This window comes from Aptenodytes patagonicus, chromosome 25 (genome assembly GCF_965638725.1).
Source record: "Aptenodytes patagonicus chromosome 25, bAptPat1.pri.cur, whole genome shotgun sequence".
NCBI classification, from domain to species: Eukaryota; Metazoa; Chordata; class Aves; order Sphenisciformes; family Spheniscidae; genus Aptenodytes; species Aptenodytes patagonicus.
This window is the reverse complement of record NC_134973.1, coordinates 1,469,285-1,484,319: the sequence shown is the minus strand read 5'-3', so window position 1 is coordinate 1,484,319 and position 15,035 is coordinate 1,469,285. Positions and strand designations below refer to the sequence as shown.

At 44.7% G+C, this 15,035-nt stretch overlaps 1 protein-coding gene across 1 annotated transcript in view; it reads left to right on the top strand.

The window, feature by feature from the left end:
- The window catches only part of REXO1 (RNA exonuclease 1 homolog), a 41,621-nt gene that overhangs the window by 3,416 nt on the left and 23,170 nt on the right, over positions 1–15,035 (top strand). The window contains exon 2 of the mRNA XM_076359640.1: positions 10,081–11,864. Coding sequence (XP_076215755.1) covers positions 10,081–11,864 — 1,784 coding nt within the window. The remainder of the gene's footprint in view (positions 1–10,080; positions 11,865–15,035) is intronic.

Below are 15,035 nucleotides of genomic sequence, written 5' to 3'. Positions count from 1 at the left end.
CTACTGCAAGTACCTGCCTGCGTGGTGAAAGAGTGGCTACCTGGAGGCCTGTGGAAATTCAGGGCTGGCTGAAAGCTGAGGAAGGTGCTGGGGCGGTAGCATGCACCGATGTGGTATTTCCACAGCAGTGTTGGAGGGGCTGAGAAACGGGATGTGAGCCTGTGCAGGACTGGGAATCTGGAGATTGCAAATTCTAATTCTGACTTGGCTGAAGTGCTTTTTCCATCTACAAAATGACTAAAACCCACCTGCTTCAGAGCAGGATGAAAAGATTATTGAATGTGTGTGAAGTGCTTTGAAAGCATGCTGTGTAAGTAGGAGGGAAGAACTGCCTTCAGTCCTGAAAGCGTCTTTTCAAGAGCTGTAGAGGAGGAAAATAGGTCTCTCTTTAAAGTCTAGGTCCTGAGTATGCTGAAAGACATAAAAGAACCATAATACATCCCTTCATAAACATCTTAAGGAACCAGCTCTTTGGTTTGCTGGGTTTGATGGTAGCTGTCAGGAGATGCTTAAGAGGTGGATGTTTTTTGAACCCAGAGCAGAAAGCTGTGTCCGGGTCTGGAGGTCCGAGTTCCTCTTTGTCTGCTCTGATCCTTGTGTTAGCGTGAGGTGGGAAGAGCAAGGCTTTCAGCACCCTGCCTTGAAATACTTTATTCTAGAGTGGTGCGTACTAACAATTGCTCGGCAGCTTTCTGGTATGGTCCAAAGCTTGTGGAGCGGTTTTCTTGCTGCGTGGATTTTCTATTTGGATGGGCAAGGCTTTGCAGATTAGGTCTAGATTGCATCTTTGAAAGGTGACTGGATGGGTTTGTATGGTACCGTCCAGCAACTGAGTTTTTTGCCTCTGGGTGGTTTACGCTACCCAGCCCACAAGTAAGCCGCTGTAACACTGTTTGGTTCCTGTTTGCCCAGGTCAGGTGGGGAGAAATCCTTGGGCTTATCTCCCCAGCTTTAACTCTGTTGATCCTGTGACTGATGCAGGAAGGCACTTCACCTCTCCCTTCTTCAAAGTCTTCAGCCGAAAAGCAACCACATGGGATGGCAGTGACTTGTATATAAAACACTGTGCAAAATGATACTTGGTAAAACCTAAAGCGTCTCTTTAAATGTTAAAACCCAACTTGAATCATCCTCAGCCCATGCGCCACCATAGGATTGAGGCCATTGTCGTCTTCCCCTGTCAGCACATTGCTGAGGGGCTGCGCATTAAACTTAGTGGTGTTTGGTGGGAGCAGCCTCTCTGCACTGTCTGGGATTGCCTTTGTATTACTTACAGTGCAGTGCAGGTTCACGCCGTTTGTAGAAAGGATCAAAAAAAGTCTTTAAGAGATGCGTTTTCCTTCCTGTAGCTGATGTTGTGCAAGATCAGCTTCTTGTAGGAAAGAGCTTTTATTACTGTATTTGCTACAGGGAAATTGAATGAGCAGAAATGGAAACTTCTGAACTGCCTTTGGTATTTCTTCACCAAGAGAAGAAATTGGGTGGTTTGATGTTGGGTGCTCTAGTCCATGAATGACGTGCAGGGGGCATTGCTAAGACTGCTTCCCCCCCCCCCCCCCCCAATTTGTGTTTAGGACAGTAATTACCAAAATGTCGCCGGTGGATGTTTTTTTAACTGAGTTTTGAAATTAAGAATAGAAAACCCACTTGACGGTAAGGTCAGGACGTGTCTTTTCATGTAAATCAATGTCATGGCTTCCCAGTGGTTAGGGATTTCTTGTAATTTAACTAAATTGTCAGTTACGGCAGTTTTCCTGTGGGTGGGCAGGTGCAGCTGCTTTATGTGTCGGGATTTCAGTGTGGGCTGGCAGGGCACTTCCGATTTTTGGTCTTTCTGCAAGTGGTAGTGTGGCTGTGGGGAGACTCGGCCCCGAGCTTGCACGTGGCACTTCCTCGCTCCAGTTACAGACATGTGAAAAGCAGGAGGTGGGAGCAAATCTTCCCTGTCAAGCCGGAAGGATTTTGAAGGCTAAAGGTGCCGCAACCTGCTTGGCTGTCCGAGGCACTAGCCTTGTGCTGGCATTTGCGAGCTCCCCAGGCTCCCCTCTGCCCGCCACAGGAGCCCTTTGTCTGCTCGTGCAGGATTTCTCTCTCCAGTGTGGAATATCTTACCTGACATTTAAACACTTCCTCTGATTTATTTTTTTTACTTTTCCTCTAGTCACACACCCCAGTGCTGCGTTAGCGCTGGAGAAGTGGGAAGCACAGTTCACTAGTCCAGGGTTTCCCAAACCTCTTTCCCCTGGCTGCCCTGTGCCGGGCGAGGTGGGTCGGAGGCGTCGGGGCGGCGTGTCAGCTCACGTAATACCGGAGAGGCAGCAGCGCTGGGCTGCAGGCAGGCACGCACCGACAGGCAGGGCCGGGTCGTCTCCCTGCCCTGCAGCCTCCTTCCCCGCTGGGACTGAGCGTGGGGTGGCATTGGGCTCCGGCTGGGGAGCGTGCTGCTGGGGGGGCCCGGCGGGACGAGGGGATCGCTTACCACAACCCTGGGGATCGCTGTTTGGGAAACCGCTGTGCTTGCCAACTTGCGTTGCTCAAATCAAGTAAAAAGCAATGTGTATGGTTGGAGAGTGGGGAAAGTAAGATGTCAAAAAATCCCCCAAGATGATAGCAGTAGCACTAGGAAAGAAGAAAACGGTCAAAAAGCCCCTGCAAACCCTTGAGTAAAACCCAGTCCGACTTGGGAGTAAATGAGGGTGAAGGCGGGACTTGGGGTTGGTAAGTCCTGCCCTAATTATCTCTGCAGCCCAGAAAGTGCTGTGTCAGCACATGGTCAGCGGTATTGTGCCATAAGCCTTTGCCGGAGTGTCTTAGCAGTACCAAGCAGATATTAAAAGCCTCAAGTACAGCATGAACAAATATCTGCAATATTTATTAACCGCGGGGAGCTCAGGTAATTCTTTGAAGTTTTTGACTTACTGTGGAGTGAACTTGTGTTTTTGTGTGAGTTGCAGTACGTGAAGAAGCAGCTTGTGAGAGAAGTGCCTTCTCCAGAGAGGCTTTCACGTGTTAGCCATTCATTTAACGTGAGGCTTTGGACCTCAGGGTTGCATCTGCTGCTGAAATATATGGACTATGCAAAAAACTCAGTTCTGCTTTGGAGGGTTTAGCTGCACAGGATTTTCATTTCTCTGTGAGATCTAGCCTTTTTGTTAAAGAGAGGATGTGTGCTGAGAATTGGGAAGTGCGTTAAGTTAGCTGGTTAAAAGAGTCTGCGGAACTGCAGATGTCTGAGTCGTAAAGGAGCTGCAAAGTATTAATTCCAGCTTTTGAGTTAACTAAAGCCAGACAGGTTTTAAAACCAGTTTAAGTTTTGGTTTTAATCCTTCGTAAGTCACAGCTGAAGTTTTTAAATGTAATATAGCTTGAAAGGTGCTTTTCTTTAGTTTTTAACTTTGTTTTTCAAAGTGTCCAGTTGTGAACTGTATTGAAATACTGTTGGCTTTTTTTCTTAAACGGGAATTCTTCACCCAAAATAGTTAAAGAAATAAGACAGGTGTTGAGAAGATAACTTATCGTGAGCAAGCCAGAGAAAGACTGGAAAATTAAGGGACTGGTGGGTGAGGAGTAGTGTTAGTGCTTTTGACCGTGCCGGTCAAAGTAAGTTTTCAAGGCGGAGTTAAATAGAGAGAAAAGAAGACAGCAGAATACTTGAAGTATTTCTTTTTTTCTTCTGCTTCTTTGAAAAGAAGACTTGCTCTACCAATTGAGTTTTGGAGTAGATCTTTACTTTTACCTAGCACTTGTACAGGAGATGTGGAAATGTTTTCTGGTTTGTCTTTTTCTCGGAAACAGAAAAAAATAAGTCTCTGTTGTGTTTGTTTTTTTTTTCCCCCCAAACAGAATTTCAACTTTTCTTGTATATTGAGGAATAACTTTAAAGCTAAAATGAGAGAGGGAATGGAAAGATCTCCAAAGAATCCAAACATTGAATATCCAGATTAATGTATCATCGATTTTAAAACGGTGAGACGCCTTCTAGCCTGTGTGGTGGCAGGCTGTGGGGTCGGGGTAGCAGCCTGGGGAGCAATCGTGATATTTGGGGTGCCAGCCTTTGCTTTCTGCCCCTCTCCTGGCAAACACACCAGTTTTCTCACGTTTCTTCCTAGGTTATGGGAGAAATGTACCGATGGTGTGATTTCCCCTTAGGAAAACATTACGTTTATCACAGATCTTGACATGCGTCTGATGCTCTTTGCCTACCGCTGTTGTGTTAGCACTGGAGCGGATGGGACCGTACATCACTGTGGCAATAGAGGAATGTATATGATGGCTTTTGCATGGGCCAGACCATCTCGTCCTGGCTTTTGCATCCTTGGGTTTAACTAGTGTTGCTGTGTGAAGCAGTGGCGGTCCCAGCTGTCCTCCAGGACCGTCTGTGAGGCTATCAAGAGGGTGAAGCTACCATATTTAGTAGGCTTGAGGACCTTTTAGATGCCTCTTCTGCTGCGCCAGAGGCAAAACTGCACAAAATTGCATTTTCTTGAATAAAATTAGGAGGTGTGTACTGTTTCTCTGGACATTGCTGTCTGAGCTGCTTTGAGGGGCTAATGTCGTCCTGTCAAAGTGAGTTTCCTACCCCAGTGAGTGGTTCCCTGATAATGCTGCCTGCTCGGGAGTGACACGGCCCATGTTGGAGCTGCTCCCTTGCTGGATTGAACCCACTCGGGCTGGTCCGTGTCTCTTCTCCGGCCCCAGCATGTCAGCAGTCTCGGGCGGCTGAGCTGAGCTGAGAAAACGGCTTATGGCTTGTACAAGGATGATGTCTGGCTGCTCTTGTCCCTTGGTGTGATCCACCCCTCCTTATGCTGGTTGTGATGCCCTCCGGTGAACCCCCTGGTCAACCAGTTCAACCCACCGGCACGGTCCTCTGGTGGCACCGAGCAGTTACGTTGGCTGGCAACGTCTGTTTGAAACCATACCCCAAACTTAAAGAGGCTTTGTCACGGCAGGTTTAAAAATACCGCAGTGTGATGGATGACTGTTCAAACTCTTTTCAGCCTTGCTAATATAAGACTTTCTTTTCTCGTATTCGCTTCCTTTTTTCCACTGAAGAAATGACTCTGTTGGTTCATGATGTGCTTTGACGCTGTGGCATCAAATACCTCTCGTGGAGTGACAAACGCAAGGAGTGGGGTGCACAGGGAGAGGCCAGCTTGGACTAGTCTGGCTGTTAATACCTCTCAAACCTTGCTTCCCTTACGTTCTTAGACGAGCACACGGTTATTTATGATTTTATTACTTAATTTTAATAAATAAGTTTAGTATTTAAAAAGAGAAAGAAGGAGTAAAAAAACTCATTAGGACTAAGGTTATATTTAGAGTGGAAGAAACGTTTCTCTTGGCTCCTCTTACCTGCCCTCCTAACCCATTTACTGTGGATAATTATTTGAAATGTACTATTTTAAATCTCAGTGTTAATTATTTCCAAGTGGTTGAATATTATTGTTAAAATAATCGTTGGAAATTTGCTTTGGGCGTAAATGAGGTCTGCGCCAAAAACTGCCATTTCTTTTGCGCTGTTTAATTCTGAAGAGTAGCAAAACTCAGCCTGCTGGTAAAGCCTTTCTGAAACATTTTGTTCTTGAGAAACCACTGTCTCTTCTGTGAAGCATTAAATGAAAAGCTTAAAATAATTTTCCAATGGTGATAATTTTTCTGTAATCGCAAAGGCTGTCCATTTGCTAAGTACTGGCACTGTAAACACAGGCAAGCTGTTAAGCTAATAAAGCTGTTCTGATGACGTTAAAATAAAAATGCCTTTTTTTTTTCTTCCTCCAAAGGGGTCTCCCAACAGCTTTCACCTTCCCCATCTCCCGATGAATGCACCTTTTGTTGCCAGCTCCAGGTGACCCAGGAAAATGGGTGACTTCAGCAGCAGCGGGTCTTGAAAATGTTTGCTGTCTTTTGGCCTGTGCTGGTCCCTCTGCAGCTTGGCCAGCAAACCTTCCATTTTGAGATCCGAATTGCTGTAAATTTGAAAGTTTCTAATTTTTGTCTCCCTTTTGTTTAGCAGCAGCAGCAGCTGCTGCTGCTTAGCAACTCTGTGTTATATCTGGAAGGAAGGTAGTTGTCATCCATGTCCCACGTGCATGCAAGAGCTTGACTCCTCTTCCAAAACCTGCAGGTTTACAACGACCAGTACCCGTCATACGTTCGGGCTTTTCTGTATTTAAAGCATCTGAAGTATGTGTTCTGGTAGGGTGCTTGAGAAAAAAAGACATCTTTTTCTCCAGAATGATTCACTGTAAAGTAAGTTTTAACATCAAACAGGTGACCTTGTACTCCCATTATTCGTTTAACGTCAGCCTTTGTTTACTGCCTTCGCCTGTTGCACAAACTAGAAGGACCAGTGTACAGCAAGGAGTCGCTAGCTTATAGAAGCTCTGTAATAAAACAGCTCCGCCTCAGAACTGAGGCCTCGTTTCCCAGAACTAACATGACTGTAACCAGGAAAAAAAACAATCAACCTTGTTTTTTTGGAAGAATCTTGTTTTACGCTTCTGTATTCTCTGTGCTGAAATGGCTGATTTAAGTGCAGTTCATTTTGGTATATTCGAACGTAGTTCTAGGTTAAATAAATTGTTCGCTGAGGTCCTATGTAAATTATTAATAACTTGTTTTGTATAGTGTTGGTTAACTTCACCTTTTTGTGTCTCAGAAGGACTATTTCATATGTCTGAGGTGCAAACTATTTTAATAAATTAATGTATTTTAAAGAGTGTCCTGATAGCAGTTGAGTTCACAATCCTATAAGGAGTTGTCATCTCAAGTCTCATTATCTCATGATTCTCAAAGGACAGTGTAGACTCTCAATCTTACATCCATCCAAAAAGAGTTATTTCACTATGTGGTGCCTCTCACTTACTCATTTTGCTTCAGCAGAAATACTGCAGGCATCTTGTCTATCAGAATAGCAAAACCAGTGTAGTTCATCTTGTAGTAATCTTTCTTTACACCATGGGTATTCATAGTAGTGTTTGAAGTGGAGAGGAATAAATGCAAAAGCTGAAGAAGACTCCTTTGAATCTTGTACCCAGGTTGTAGGAAGGGGGGTGTGGGTGTAGCTGGGTGCCTGCCTGCGTGGGACTGGGCCCGGTCGCCCAGAGATCTGATCCTTTCCTAGGTTCCTAGGAGTATAATGAGGCATGTGAAAGGTGGCCTGATTTGAGATAGCATATTTAATTTCTCTGACTTTGGGGACTTAGATATGGAGAGCCATATACCGATCTGTGTGTGTGTGTGTGTGTGTATAAAAAAATAAAATTCCCTTCTGCTTGTGTTTCCACTACATTATCTGTAAATGCATCGTGGCCAAAGGTGACAGACCTGATAAGTGTGGTGGAGCCCACTTACACAAGTGTCTTTCATGGAAAAGGCAGCCTTTGATCAGCGGCGCTTGGGTAATCCATCAGGCCTCCTACACACCTACAAAAGAGCTCTTTCATGGCAATATCTCAAAGCCTGCTGGCATTCTCAGAGATTATAATGTATTTTTACATCCGGTCACTCCATTGAAAGAAAATGTGCAAATTAGCTTTATACTGTAGATGAACGGCAAAGAATCAGACACCAGATCTGTGCTTAGGTTGTCTTCTACTTTTGCTGTATCCTGATATATTTAAAATAGTTTTCTGCGTGGACAAGATGTCTTTTGTGTAGTTTGGGGGTTTGGGGTTTTTTTGGTGTGGTAATGGGTTTTTTTATTTTGTCAAGTCTTTAGATCCAGACTCTGTGCTCTCGCCTCTGTTTGTTTATAGGCCACCTACTACTTAGCTCTGCACAAATTACCAGGCTTTCAGCTGTTCCCTTAACAGCGCTTGTGCTAAATTTTAGGTCTCCATCTTGAGTTAGAGGGTAATAGCCGACTCCTCCAGACTTCACTGCACTGGTCCTCTGTACCACTATGGAGTGGATGTTTTGCAAAGTGGTGAGAAATGAGGTGGTGGGTATGGAGGGCTCTCTGTTCTTTATCAGCTGTTAGGCTAATATTTATACCTAATTATTTTGATAATCTTTTTTTATATACTAGCCTTGATGATGATGCTGTTTGCATCTAGGCTTGTTCCTGTTTCTTCCTAGTTACCTGTGTTTCTTTGTGGTTTCTTTTTCTAACGAGGCTCTGGATATCAGTCTGTCTGGTACACCATCTGCTGAGATGCTCTGGTTTGCCACCTTCTCCCTCCCTCTCTCCCCCAGGGTGCGAGCTGTGCTGGGCGTCGTAATAGGGAAGTGCAGACACTAGTTTTGGAAATGCTCTTTGTGGCTTGGTTGTAAAGCACTTTGCAATAGGTGGCGGGGGAGCTAGTTATAGAAATATATCCCCTTGTTCCTTTTTCCCCACATTTCTGGTCCTGAGCACAGCTCAGCCTGTTGGAAGATGGTGACATCATGCTGCCATTGCCCAGAGTCCCTGCTCAATCAGGAGCTAATTGGTTTGGAAAAAAACTTTGCGAACCCAAGGGGGTGAAAAGTGTTTTATGAAACCACTGCCTTTATTTTAACCCAGTCTCTATTATTCTGCTTGCTTGGAGGCTAGTTCTGCCAACTGCTAGACAGGTTCTTTTCTTATTACCAAAGGGAGCTGTGCATTCGTGGATCTTCTCCAAAAAAAAAAAAAAAAATCCAAGAAAAAACTCAGTCTTGTGAGAATGGTAGAAATGACTCCTGTAAGCACTGTTCGTTTCTGGCTAAGAAATCCTCTCATACCTGTTAGGCCTGAGAGGTTGGGTTTTTTGCTATGTTTTATGTCTCTGCTTATTGTTTTGTCCTTCTACATATTCATGTTGGAAAGCCAGTTTTACTACTATTCTTCTAGGAAAGAACAAAAAGTTCCTCTGGAACAGCAGCATCCAGAGACACTGTGGTAAAACAAGGATTGAAAACTGTTCAAAGTAAAAAAGCAGCCATTAACTTACCTGTAGCTCTGTTAGCTTGCTAAATGCAGTCATCTTTATTGCTGAGTTCCTCTATTACCAGTCTAATTTTTCAAGGTGAAGTTGTTTTCCTGCCTGTTCTTTGGCAAGCAGGTTGCCTGTCACTCTGCACACGTGCGTGAAGCATGTCCTTCTACCTTCCTTTTCACCATGAGTTGGAAAGGTGGGTGGGAGAGTTTGGAACACCGTGGCAGAAAGTAGAGAGTGTTTATACTTGTGACAACTGCTGCCATGTCCTTTTCAAGATGAACGTTACACGATGAGCTTTAATGGACTCTCCAGTTGCAAGCTGTCCCTTGGATGCGTTGCTTTAGCCTTTCCGTATTGTTCCATAGGGTGGACCATCACCCACTAAAAGCTCTTCTGCAGAGCTGTGGTCAGAAGAGCCGCGCTGCGTGGTCACAGCGTATCCTCTGTTCGTAGTTCGAGAAATGCCTGTGTAAGAGAGGCCACCCAAGGGACTTGTCTGAAAAGACAAATGTCAGGAAAGAGAAATGTTCTGGGTGTTTAATGTTCCTGGCTTGGTGGTTGTTCTGTGTGGTTGAGTTGTGTTGCCTTTGGACCTGTAGTTTTTTCGTATTAGCAGCGCTCAGTTTGTCAGTCCAAATAAGACTGGTTTTCCTGCAGCTGCTGTGAGAAATACTGAGCTTTGAGGAATATTGGAGGCTTGCGGTGGGCTGTAGGCATTGGCATTGATAAATGAGAACCTAATCCACAGTTTTTTGTACTGGAATCCTCTTTCCTCCCTTGGTCGCTTCATTGAATTAAGCAGATAATTCTGTGCATACTCAGCTTCTCTTGCTCCTAATACAGTGATTATTCTTTGGTGCCTGGAAGAATATTTAATTTATAGAGCTTTTCCATGAGTAATAAAAGCACTTTGTTAATAGATCTTTAGTCCTTAAGGCCCAGGAATAGTTTGTAAAATCTAGTCTAGCCACACAGCTGCCGCTGGCCAGTGTGTCACTGGTGGCTTTTGGTATCAAACGTCTATTCTGTGGTGCCGAGAGCGTGGCTTTTGGTAGTCTTTCAGTATTGGGTTTTGATAAGAGCAGACCTTAAAAAGACCTTCTTTAAATTTTACTCCAAAGAAAATTTCACCTAAATTGCTGGCAGTAAATTATTTTTTCCTTCTCTTTTACAGAACGAGGCTATGATCCCTACAATCCAGAGCTTCCAAGGCCCTCGCTGGAGGCGGAGGATGGTGCTCTGGCTGACATTACAGATGTGACACCCGGTATTCTGGAGCTGGAGCTGGTCAACAAGGCCATTGAGGCAGTCAAAAATGAAGTTGAGAGAGAGCAGAAAAAGTATGAGGAGCTGCTAGAAACGACAAAGGAGTTCAGTGCTTCAGAGGCCTCCTCGCTCATTTCGAATACGCCTGTATCAGCTGTTGGGACACAAAACGATTCATTTACCTCCTTAGAATATAATCCAGGTAGCTACAACTTTAATAATAACTCGGACTACAACCCTACTCCTCTCGCTGCTGCTAGCCGGTCAAGTAAATACACTTTGGATACTTCCCGATCTAAAGGTAGCTCACTGGAATATGTTCCCAAGGCTGTAGTACAGAATAAAAAATACAGTAGCACTGTCACTAACAATAAATATGTGATTGATGACTCTAAGCCTTCCACAGACTTGGAATATGACCCACTTTCAAATTACTCAGCCAGGCTTTTGAGCAAAGCCACAACAAAGGAGCCAAAGGGGTCTAAAAGGGGTAGGGTGTCTAGTTATGACGAATCTTATTCTCCATCGCGAAAGAAGCTCTGTGAAGTACCCGATGACTATGAAGTGTGTGCCAGGTTCTCTTCCTCTGAAGATGAGGCTGATGTGGAATATAAGCCAACTTCCGTTAGTTCACAATCAAAAGCTGGTTCTGAAAGTGAATCAAATGATGGGTTATCCAACAAAGAGCAGAGCACCAAACTGGATGACTTTGCTTCCCAGGTTAGCAAAGAAGCGGCAGCACAATATGGCGTGGAAGACCTTCCAAGTTCACAGAAAAGTCTTTCTAAAAACTTACCAGACAAGAATGCAAAAGCAGCAAAATTATGTTCTGGTAAAAACGACCAGGAAATTGAAAATAAAAACAAAGACTCAAAAGACAAAATGAAAAGGAAGAAATCGGATGTTAGTAAAACACCTAGCCTCAATGAGGTTGGTAAGAAGGAGAAAAGTAAAAATACAGAAAAAGACAAAGTGCTCAAGAAAGAAGACAAATTAAAAACCAAGAACGAAGAGAAAAACTGCAAAGATAAAAGTGTCAAAGTGAAAACCGATGTGAGTTTAAAGAAACCTGAAAAACAAAAGTCAGAAAAAGTGGATGGGCTTAAGAAAGAAAAATCCAAGTCCATCAGCAGTAGTTCAGGGAAAAGCAAGAGTGAGGGTGTCATCAAAGGCTCTAGTATGGAGAAGCTGGGGAGCAGCAAGAAAGACTCCAAGCTGAAAACAGCTGACGTGAAAAATGGTAAGGAAACCTGTGATCGTAAAAACAAAGAGAAGGGGACCAAGACTCCAGCACTGGAGCGAAAGAAAGAAAAGGTCAGTTCTACAGAAAAAGGAGATCCAAAGAAGGGTCGGAAGCAGCAGAGTTTGAGTCATGTTGACCTGTTTGGCGATGAGAGTGGAGATGATGATGACAAAGGCCGGCCTTTACCATCCACGTTACTTGGCGTGAGCTCAGACTCAGATGTTGATGACTGTGGTTCAGACTCTGAGAATGAAAATGAAGGGACAAAGAAAGTGAAGCGCTCTAAATTGTCAAAGTCGTCGTCATCTTCCTCAACATCTGATGACATTGATTATTCCATCCTTGAGAAAGACTTGGACTTTGAGTCAGATCCAATGGAAGAGTGTCTCAGGATTTTTAATGAATCTACAGATGTGAAAACTGAAGACAAGGGAAGGCTGGGGAAACAGGTAATGCTGGTTTGGTTGGTTGGTTCTCTCACATCTAAATGTGAAAGGATTCTGGTTTAGTTTAGTGGTGTTGCTTATTTCAAGTAGCTGAAGAGGGCTACAGAGGGGGACTCCATATGTTGGAAGAATCTCGTCCTTGTCATGACTGAGTGCTTTGAAGAGTTTGCACTTGAATTTACCTCCTGGATTGAAAGCTGCTGTGAAATGTAAGGATTCAATTACATTTTGTGTGGAAGGCCTTTAGCTTTCAGGGTTATCAGTTACTTCTGTCTCCATCTGGCCTAAGAACCATGGTGGCCTGGATGACTGGAGAAAAGGCTTCAGAGAGTATGTTGTGTGTGTTTCAAAGCTAATCTAAGTTTGCTAATCTGGGCGATGCCTTCTTGTTGCAGCATAGTTTACGGAACGTGGTGGCAGGTAGAACCAGGACAATGTGTTGGTGTAAGTCGATGTAGTTGGCACTGAACGCTTTGGAGACTCCCCAAATTACTGTTTTCTATTTTAAATGCATACTGCAGATATTTTACGAGGATCTCTGGATATCTTGTAGGTGGTGCAAATAAGAAATGGAGGGTAAAATTTCTTCAAAAGGTACGAGGGGTTTCAGAATAAGGAGGTAAAAAGACAGCATTTACATAAAAAGGCTTCTGCCAGTGACTGTGAGGTGGTCCCCAGAGGATGCAAGAAGCTCATTTTCCAAGATTAAAACAGAACGGAGCAAGTGTAAAAGGCTAGAAAGCAGCTGCTGGCAGTGATCCTCTGACAGCCTCTGAGGCAGGGAAGTAGGAACAGACAAAACTCGTCCTTCATCTTCTGACATCCGAGTTCGACTGGGCAGCAAGAGCAAACCCTCGATCCCGGGAGCGGCTGCCTGTGCATGGGCAGGATTGTTTGACTTGCTGTCCAACCCAGCACGCCCAGGTTTTCTGGTTGGGATGATTTTGCTTGCGTACAGAGCAGGTGTTCAGCGGATTGGATTGGGAAGAGCTTTAAAAAAAGAAAAAGGTGACAAATTTGGCAACACTGAGAAAACGCCCCAAACCTGTCTCTAGCGCTGTCTGTCTGGCACATCTGACTGCAGTGCAGAGGTACCGGGGTCGCTGAGCCAGCCGTATTACCTGGGGGGCTTAGTGTGGGGCAAAGTGACAAAATCAGGTGCCCTCTGTGCGCGGGGGGACAGAGGGTGCCAAAGGCCGAGTGCATCTATCCAAGGAATTACTGAGTGGCTTCAGCTGCAGCTGTCCTGTGTCCAAAAGATAATGGAGGTACTGGGACTCCATCAGGGCTTCCAGTGTGGTCCAGTTTAGGCCCCTTCAAACACAGCAAGACTCCCTCTGGGATTATTGATCTGAAGGAGGGGCAGGGCGAATGCAGCAGGAACCACGTGACTGCATGGTGGAAAGCCAATTTCTCCTGGTTGTTTGTTGACTTTTATTCTAAAAGTGGCATCAGGAATTGGTGCTGGTTTTCAGGCATTTGTTAGTTGGGTGGGTGAAGTGGCCGTGAACAAAATTCTTCCATTCATGACCGTCTGTGTGTGGAGGACAAAGTGAGCTGAGATCTGCAGCGTGGGGAGGAGACCTCATCTTTTGAAAAGGATAGCTGGACTATTAACGCTTTTTGCTGAACACTCTGTTGCAATAATGTCCCCGATCTTTCTGAGAGAAGTCTGTGTTGCTGACAAGTAAAGACCTTTTTTACACTTGTATGAAATGCCTTGGTAGAAGAAACTATATAAAGCAGTTGTGTGTAATGATTTTCTTCTGAACTATTAAGCATTACTTGATTTTGCTTGTTTAAAATTCAGCTTGCTGTCTTCAGTGTTTAGTGTAATTCCCAGCTAGGAATGAGCGCGTTATTTTTGGCTTTGTTTCTTCAAATTGCCTGGTTTAAGTGAAAACAGTATAAGGGCATGCAATCTGTAGTGGGAAATATTAATCCATTTAGAGCTTTCCAAATACGGAATGATTCAAAATGGACTGAATTCAGAAAGTGCTGAACCAGGGCCTTCCACTCACTGCAAACAGTTAATTCTGGCATGGAGTGGCAATGATCAGCTGTCAGCAGCCACGTGTGTTTCCTTTGCACGTGCTTTACCTTATATCCCTGCACTCAAATTTTAATTTCCCCCTGTTTTGGAAAGGGAGGAACAAGCATTGCAGCTGAGGGGTCCTTTTTTTGCGAGGTGGGTGTTTGTAAGTAGGTACTTGCTTCCCCGCTGCGTTTCTGGCAGGTGGGATTGGTCACGGGGAATTTTTTTGTTTATGGAATGATTTTGTAGATGGAGCTTGTGTGGTTTGGTCTCAGCAATGTGCTAGTCCGGAGGGAAGGTACATGTGGGCAGTGCGGTACGTTTCCACCAGGAAGGATCACTTTGTGAGAGAGTTTATTAGGGATGTAACTGAATTAACAGACTTACTGAGTGCCTAGAGAGCGAAGTGATTCAGTGTGAAGTGCTCATCCAGAATGCCCTTGTGGTGATGAACACAAGCTCAGCCTAAGTGGAGTCTAAGCTTATCCCCAAATCCAGCCTTCAGCTCTGTCGCTGAATTTCTAAGAGATCGTCAGGTTTGTCTTTGCTCAGAGCTTTGCCAGGGATTGTGTTGGAAAACTGAAAGCAAGATTGACTGGAGAGCAGCTAGAGTTTTGAAAAATAAACTTGTGAAGTGGGTTTTGTATAAATGAACAGCCGAGTCAAATTCAAAGAAGGTTTTAAAGTGGTTCCCCTGCCCCCCTGGCAGCAAGTCTGAGATGTTAGCTCAGAAGTAGCTTTAGCTGGGGAGGTGCTGTTACTTCTTCCTGGGTTTCTGGCCGTACAAGTGTGTGACCTGGGGATTTGTCACCACAGTCTTTCTGCAGACACGGCTGTGGATAAAACTGCAGAGAAACGTTTCCCTAAACGTGGAGTGGGGGCACCGTGGTTTGGCGTCGAGCAGGTTTTCAGGACCTGCTCTGGCAGCACGTTATGCAAGAGCAGAAATGAGTCAGCTCCCAAATTCTTACCAAAAAAACCCAACCCAAACCCCCCTGGATTTTAAGAATGCCATGAAAGGTGTGAGGTGTGTGAGCGGCTGGCAGGAGAAGGGTGTTCAAGTCTCTCGTGGCAGGGAGGGGCTGTCCTGAATCATGCCAGTGCTGCCAAGTGCACAGCAGTGCACTCGTGGAGTGACT